Here is a 7,995-nt window from a genome sequence, read left to right on the forward strand (position 1 = left end):
TGTTTGATAAACCTGCACCTAAATCGATTTTAAAGTTAGCTACGTTGGTTTTTTTCAAATGTAGTCTTACGTTTAGTTTGTTTTCACAAATCGTCTTATTTTATCTAATCATAAGAATTTTTTAAACTACTAAACACAAAGCAAAAAATAATTCAATTTTTTTAAATTTAAAAACAAAAATATTACTAAAAATTATATTCTAATTATATTTTATTCAACTTACTTTTATCTCATCTCATCTCATCTGTATTATCTCATTTTGTTTCATCTAATCATTACAATTTTTCAATCTGCTAAACACAATGCAAAAAATAATTTAACTTTTTTAAATTTTAAAACAAAAATATTACTAAAAATTATATTTTAACTATATTTTATTTAATTTTAAACTTTTATTTCATCTCATCTGTATAATCAAATGAGGCCTTATTTGTATGAGCTTTTCAAAAAAAAAAAAAAAAACTTCAATCTGATGCTTTTTTAAAATGTGGGTTTTCAATTATTTTAGAAGCACTTTTTATAAATTTTCCAAGCATACTAATTTTTCCTTTAAAAGAGTTTTTAGGCAATTAAATTCACTTTCCAAATGCAAACCCAAAGATGCACTAAGAAGCTTAACAAATTTACAACGCATGAGTTTCTAATATTATAGGGAAAAACATGGCCATTTACATGGTGATCATAAGATTTTAATAATATATTTTTTCCATGAATTATTATAAATCCTGAAAAAACTGAATTAATCCTTAATTCAATCACATTCATGAATATCCTAAAGATTATATTTGCATAAGGTCTGCAAAAAAATGTAGAAAGTGACTTCATGGGATTAGAGGAGAATTCCCTCTAATATGTATGGGGTTAAGATATAGAGATCAATAGGGGTGATTCTTTTGTTGAGAGCTCAAGACAATTTTCATGAAGTAATTTGGGTACTTAGGTGTTATCTCATTTTATGAGATGAAACCTAAGATTATTGTCTACTTTTACTTTTACTTTTTACTTTGGAATATCTCGTTTGATTACACAGTTTAGATGAGATGAGATGAAACGTTTTGTTGAAAATTGAATAAAATATTATTATAATAATATTTTTATTTTAAAATTTAAAAAAATGATTTATTTATTATATTTTGTGTGTAAGTTTAAAAAAATTGTAATGATTATATAAAATAAAATACAACGAGATAGTTTGATTTTGTGTAATCAAACCAGTATCAATTTCCTAGTTAATATTATTATTTTTTCTTGGATTTAACATTTCATTGTGGCGTAATATTAAATATAGATTAGGCACTTATATATTAAGCCAAGTACTTTTAAGTATTTTGAAAGAAAATTCACAGAACTATTAGAAAGAAAAGGAACATATCCCAACACTTCAAGAACTCGTCGATGGACGCAGCATGGATCGGAGTGGACATTGACTATTCTCTTTCAGAACGAAAATTCTTCGATTTTTTATCATATAAATTGATGAGATATTTTGTCGTTTCATTGATGATAATGCATAAATAATGATTAAAAGACTTTCCAAAAGTCTATGTAATAACTTTGAGTTATTCTGTTGAATTCTTCGGCTTGTAAATCGGTTTCTAAAGCACATTCTCAATTTAATTAATACGGTAAGATTTAATTTATAAGAGATTTTAATTTTACTTTTTTTAACAAATTAAGTATTATCATGTCAATAACATCGATTATTAATAAAAATTTTGATTATATTTTTAAGATGGTGTATAGAATTAGAGAAATGCTTTGGATCTCGAATTCGAGATCTAAAAAGTATCTCGAATGATTTTTTTTTATTTAGTGATTAAGAAAATATTTTTTAATAATGTTGTGATTTTTTTTTTAAATATTTATGATGATTAAAAAAATATATGAAAAAAAAATGAAATAGACTGTTCGATAGTCTAATTCAGAACACTTTTTCGATTGCTCTAACAAAACTCATAGAATTATATAGCATCTACGTTACCTATTTAGGAAGATTCGAAGTATAAGACTTAAAGAAAAATTTTAAAGAAAAATTTACTTCTTCACATATCAGTTATTGATATGTTAATCATAAAAATTAAAATTAAAATTTTAAATTTAAAAAAAAAAATTAAAAAAAAAATTTTATAAAAAAAATTAAAAATACATATTACACTATTCAAGTTTTAATTTATCCCGTTAAATTCGTATCAAAATAGATCTTAATAAATAAAACCCAAAAATCTCGTCTATATGGCAGCGAAACAGATGGGGAAAATATCGCGAGAGATTGTCGGCGTATAGACAGAAACAATGATAAAAGGGGACCTCGAAGGAAACGGAGGAGGGAAAATACAGAAAGAAATCAAGAATCAACGTATACGGACAATCTCTGTACAGATTTCATCGTAGTGCCACGTAGCATCACATCCATCGTCGGATCTTTGACACTTATTTCTCTTGGACCCACAACTAATCCCTTCCAGCTGGCTGGCATTTATTGGCTGACACCATCCGCTCATCAAAGTTAGAAAGCCAAATCCCTCCTCTTAACCCAACCACACGCTTCCACACTCTTCACCGTCCCCCCACAGCGCTCTAGTCTCTCTCTCTCTCTCTCTCTCTCTCTCTCCTACCTATCGTATTTACACTCGCGCTTGTTTACTCTCCCCGGCGGATCATCTACCGATCTCTCGCCGGAAAATCCTCGAGATCTCCAGATAGCTTTCGTTCTTACTCGATTTTGATCCCATTTTTGTTTTTGTGAAGTCGAAGATCTTGTCCTTTTCGTTGCTCGGTGCGCCTGAGTCGGCAATTGGCGAATACCTGAAGCTGTTAGATAATGCGAGTGGAAATCAGTGTTCTCGTTGCGTATAATTGGTGAAGGAATCTTTAGATTTCGAGAGATTCGGGGAGAGGGAACGGCGTGGGCGGGGGAAATGGTACTATTTTTGGTAATGGTCGGTGACCTTTAGGTTGGATTTGGATCTTTCTTTACTTGAGACATTTCTAGGAAACTCAATTTTTTGGTTGTGAATTTGGGTTTTGGTCTACTTTCTCTGTTTCCAGTTCCTGATCCTGAACTGACGCAATTGAATGAGAACGAATCTTTTTGCTTCTCTTTGTATGGGGGGACGAGGGGCGAGATGTGCAGGATAGAGACGAGCAGTGAGATCAAGAGCTGTGAATACAAGGAGGAGGAGGAGGGAGGACAAGGAGAAGAGAGAGAGGAGGGTGGTGATGGGTCTGAAGGCAATGGGTGGTGGTGCTGGAGAGAGTAGGGTTGAGAAGTTGAAGAGTTCAATGTCGAGGTCTAAGATGAAGCTATGGATGATACGGGCTACGACGTCGGTTTTGCTCTGGACTTGCGTCGTGCAGTTGACGGCGTTGGGGGATATGTGGGGACCTAGGGTTTTGAAGGGCTGGCCCTCTTGTTTCTCCCAGGAGTCCTCCGTTAACAACGCAATCAGCGTGCCCTCTGTTCCGCCGCTTGTTCTTCCACCAAAAAGTGAGCATTTTTCTGTTACAATTTGTTCCCGAATTTTTTTGGTTATTTTTATAGGAATACGATCTTCTCTGTTGGTTTTGAAGTTCGTACTAAAGTCGTGATTCATATATCTCTGCTAGGGTCAGTTCGATTTTTTTATTCTTTACGAAATAGTTTCGATTTTGATAATGATGCGGAGTTTTTCTATATTACAAGGGGCGTTAATTCAGCGGTTTATACTTTTGAGAGGTCATCTAATCAGAGTCATATTCTGGAGTAGTTTTCTGATTTTTCATGTTTTTTCAATAAGAAAAAGGTTATTTATGTGTGGTGAGAGAGGCTCCAACTCTCGACGATTTTTTCTGTCCTTTTATGTAATAGAATTCTTTTTAAAGTTTTCATTGGAGGTACGAACTGGAATTTTGATTGGCTCCATTTTTAGTTAGCCTGCTAGCATTGGAGGTAGGAACTGATTTTCGAGAATGGAGCTAAATCTGATGGCACACTGATAGTTTCAGTGTATTGTGAATTGAGAGATGATGTTCTAAGTTATTGTCATCATAAGTTGTGATGAGTCCTGTTTCTTTTTATTTCCTTAATTTCATCAATGTTGATGATTAATTGTACATTTAATCCTGAATTTTGTGCTTGTTTAGGGGTTTATAAGAACAACGGTTACCTGATGGTCTCATGCAATGGAGGACTCAATCAAATGAGAGCGGCGGTGAGTGGTAGCGAGCATACCTCAAATTTGCATATCACCCTGTTTTTTTTTTGGTGATCTGACACCTAATATTGGTAAATTTGGAATTGTGTACAAAGTGTGATGAATCTTATATTTCCATGCTTTCAGATATGTGACATGGTTGCTATTGCAAGATATTTAAATGTCACACTTATAGTGCCTGAGCTCGATAAAACGTCCTTTTGGGCTGATCCCAGGTGTGTCAACTTTTCTCTCGTTACGTATTTGAAGCATGTGGATGTCCACAGTTTCTAAAAGTATATTTAAACTTTCTCCCATTATTTATGAAACGGAATTTTATTTCTTACATGTCAAATAAATATTTATATATTATCCTTGCAGTGAATTCCGTGACATATTCAATGTTGATCATTTCATTACTTCCTTGAGAGATGAGGTCAGAATATTGAAAGAATTGCCTCCTAGGCTCAAGAGGCGAGTGGAGCTTGGGAGGGTTTATTCCATGCCTCCAATCAGCTGGTCTGACATTTCCTACTATCGGGATCAGGTCAGTTTTATATTGTTCTTTTGTTAGCCCCTTCTGTCAGGCAAGACTATCAGAACATTGGAAGTTGCAAATCTTAAAACATCCTTGAAAATGTCCCTACAGTAGGATCTGAACCTATGATCTACCGCAACCTTTACCAAGGATGGTTCGACTTGCAACATTATACTTTCATATTTGCGAGCTATTTCTTTTTTTGAGATTTCAGTCTCAAATGTAATCATTATATGTCCTACAGATTCTTCCTCTGATCCAGAAGTACAAAGTTGTACATCTAAATAGAACTGATGCTCGACTCGCCAATAATGGCCAACCTTTGGAAATTCAGAAGCTGCGCTGCAGAGTAAATTTTAGTGCTCTGAGATTCACTTCTCAGATAGAGGAATTGGGTAGAAGGGTTATCAAGCTTTTAAGGCAAAATGGTCATTTCCTAGTACTTCATCTTAGATATGAAATGGACATGTTGGCATTTTCTGGCTGTACTCAAGGTTGCAACAACGAGGAGGTGGAGGAGTTGACAAGAATGAGGTGAGCCGTGTGTATTTGCTTAAAAAGCTACTGCACCAGCTACTGAACTCCCAAAATTAATTTCATGTTGCATATTTTCACAGGTATGCTTATCCCTGGTGGAAAGAGAAAATAATTAACTCTGAATTGAAAAGGAAAGATGGTTTATGCCCCTTGACACCTGAGGAAACTGCTCTGACTCTGAGGTCGCTGGAAATTGATCCTAGTTTCCAGATTTATATTGCAGCTGGTGAAATATATGGTGGAGAAAGAAGAATGGCAAGTCTTGCAAAGGCTTACCCAAAGTTGGTGAGTAGATAATGCTGAAGCAAAATCCTTGACTTTTGATACTTGGTTATTGTTTTTCTTCTCTTTACTGAGCCCCTGGTTTTTTAATACAGGTCAGAAAAGAGACACTGTTGGAATCGACTGACCTTAGGTTTTTCCAAAATCACTCATCCCAGATGGCTGCATTGGATTATCTAGTTTCACGGGAGAGTGATATTTTTGTTCCTACATATGATGGAAACATGGCCAAAGTTGTTGAAGGCCACCGCAGGTACTGTTCTGAAAAGTATGATGTAATTGCTTAACCATTTTAGTGGTTTCATTTTCTTAAGGATAAATGAGTTGGAATTGAAACACCACAAGTGAGATCCCAATTTTCTGTTTTTTCCCATATTATTTTGTGCATGACCATTAAAGTGCTCTTTTTACTTAAAAGACTGCCAATGCTGGGCCTTTTATTTTACCATAAGTTATTGATTTTTCATGGCTAGTATCAAGATAATTGTTAAGCAGATCAAGGGGAGGCTTTTGACGTGGCCTCTCCATGCTTATGGTCTTTATTTTAATCCATTTTAATTGTACTGAAACACTTTATCTTAACTGAGACGTCTGTTGTCCTTTTCAGATTTCTTGGGTTCAAGAAGACAATTTTGTTGGACAGAAAACAGCTGGTAAACTTGATAGACCAGTACAATATTGGATCACTTACTTGGGATGAGTTCTCATCAGCAGTGAAGAAAACTCATGCGGATCGCATGGGTAGGCCAAGTAAAAGGGTGGTGATCCCAGACAGACCCAAAGAAGAGGATTATTTCTATGCCAACCCAGAAGAGTGTTTGCTACCATCGGACGAATCATTGAGTAGTACGTGACCATTATGTTGGGAGATTGATACATTTATCAGTGTTCTCCTACAGTGCTAGCTGTTTGGCCATAGATAGGTCTCTTCACAGGGTTAAAATGATTAGAGAAGGAACTTGTTATGAAGAGAACATTATAGGGATGTGTTAAACTTTCAAGAAAGCCTGAGTGATCTATGGAAGCAACAGGATGGCATCATCATGTTTTTCTACTTGCCAATAACCCATCCAATTCATGTATAGAAGCTACCCTGCAATTACAGGGTGAGAGCAGATTGATCTGCATTGTACACCGGGGTGACGCAAATACAGATTTAGTTTATGCAAACTTTGAAGGTTAATTCCTTTCCCTTCCATTTTTGTATTTTTTGTTTTTCTTGGATCGGGCTACTGCCACCATTTTTAGATTTTCTTTAGCATATATCACATTTTAATCATCCTCTACAAATTTCATTGCCACTGTCCTATGATGCTTTGGTGTGCTATCATGGAATGATAGGGCGCGGTGTGTATGTACGTTATGCAAACTACATTTATTAATATTATGTTCAATTTACTTTTTAGTACCTTTTTGGGTTCTAATTCATCCAAGGGCCCTTACCCAGTTAAAATAATGCCCCTCTGTTAACAGTAGGGTGGTTGTAATTCTTGGGACTTTATTAGCATGCAGACAAAGCATGATTTTCTCCTTCGAGAAGGTTTCATCCTGTAAATCTCGAGGAACGATATTTATAGTCATGAAGTGAGCAAGCGACTTGTAATTTTTTAAAAAAGTGAGTAAATATAGAACCCACACAAAACAAATTCTTACTCATAAATCTCACATTTGATATTGTGTTGATGACAAAAATAACCAATCTGGCCCAGTCAAACATGATCTTTCTGGAAGGACCTTGGCAACTTTGGTTTATTCCTTTGCCCTCATTGGTAGTAGGTGCTTGAATCATCTGGTGGTTGGGGGAGATCTGTTTGTTTGTGACCGCTTCTGGAGTTTAATCGTTGTAGTGCATATTTTCTTCTTATAATATTGCACCATTTGCAGATCATATATGAACTACATATGAGAAACAACTAGGTTGATTTTTCTTCTTTAATGAGAGGGACAGGAAAAATAAGTGTATTATTGTATCAAGAGATTGGTCAAGGAGGGACATATTAATGAGTGCTGAATGATTTGATTGTGGTCCTCTTCTTGATGAGCTGGCTTGTGTTTGCTTTTATCTGGAGAGAAAGGAACAGTAGGACTTGGAGCATCTGTTTTTTCTTTTCAAGTTGACAGCGCTCTCTCTATTTCAGCTATAATAAATAGATAGTATTTATTTAATGTAAGATATGGGGTGTTTTAGTCATTTCATCTATCAATGGACTCCTTTTTAAATTCAGAGACCAAAAAGGCCTCATATTTTACACTAAATTCAGGGACAATTGGTACCGTTTGGATTCAGAGATGAGTTGAGATGGTTTGTAAATAGTAGAATAAAATATTATTAGAATATTATTTTTTAATATTATTATTGTTTTGAAATTTGAAAAAATTGAATTGTTTATTATATTTTTTGTCAAAATTTGAAAAAATTGTAATGATGAGATGATATGAGTTGAAGTGAATTTTCAATCCAAACCG

At 34.6% G+C, this 7,995-nt stretch overlaps 1 protein-coding gene across 1 annotated transcript; it reads left to right on the top strand.

The window, feature by feature from the left end:
• Positions 1 to 2,539: 2,539 nt before the first annotated feature.
• Positions 2,540 to 6,727, top strand: LOC109019667 (rhamnogalacturonan I rhamnosyltransferase 1-like). Its single transcript, XM_019002019.2, has 9 exons — positions 2,540 to 2,933; positions 3,049 to 3,487; positions 4,123 to 4,190; positions 4,320 to 4,408; positions 4,554 to 4,719; positions 4,955 to 5,244; positions 5,328 to 5,532; positions 5,625 to 5,782; positions 6,137 to 6,727. The coding sequence occupies exons 2-9, from the start codon at positions 3,220 to 3,222 to the stop codon at positions 6,381 to 6,383; spliced, it is 1,491 nt and encodes a 496-aa protein (XP_018857564.1). The 5' UTR covers positions 2,540 to 2,933; positions 3,049 to 3,219; the 3' UTR covers positions 6,384 to 6,727.
• Positions 6,728 to 7,995: the final 1,268 nt, after the last annotated feature.

Source organism: Juglans regia, chromosome 6 (genome assembly GCF_001411555.2).
Source record: "Juglans regia cultivar Chandler chromosome 6, Walnut 2.0, whole genome shotgun sequence".
Taxonomy (NCBI): domain Eukaryota; kingdom Viridiplantae; phylum Streptophyta; class Magnoliopsida; order Fagales; family Juglandaceae; genus Juglans; species Juglans regia.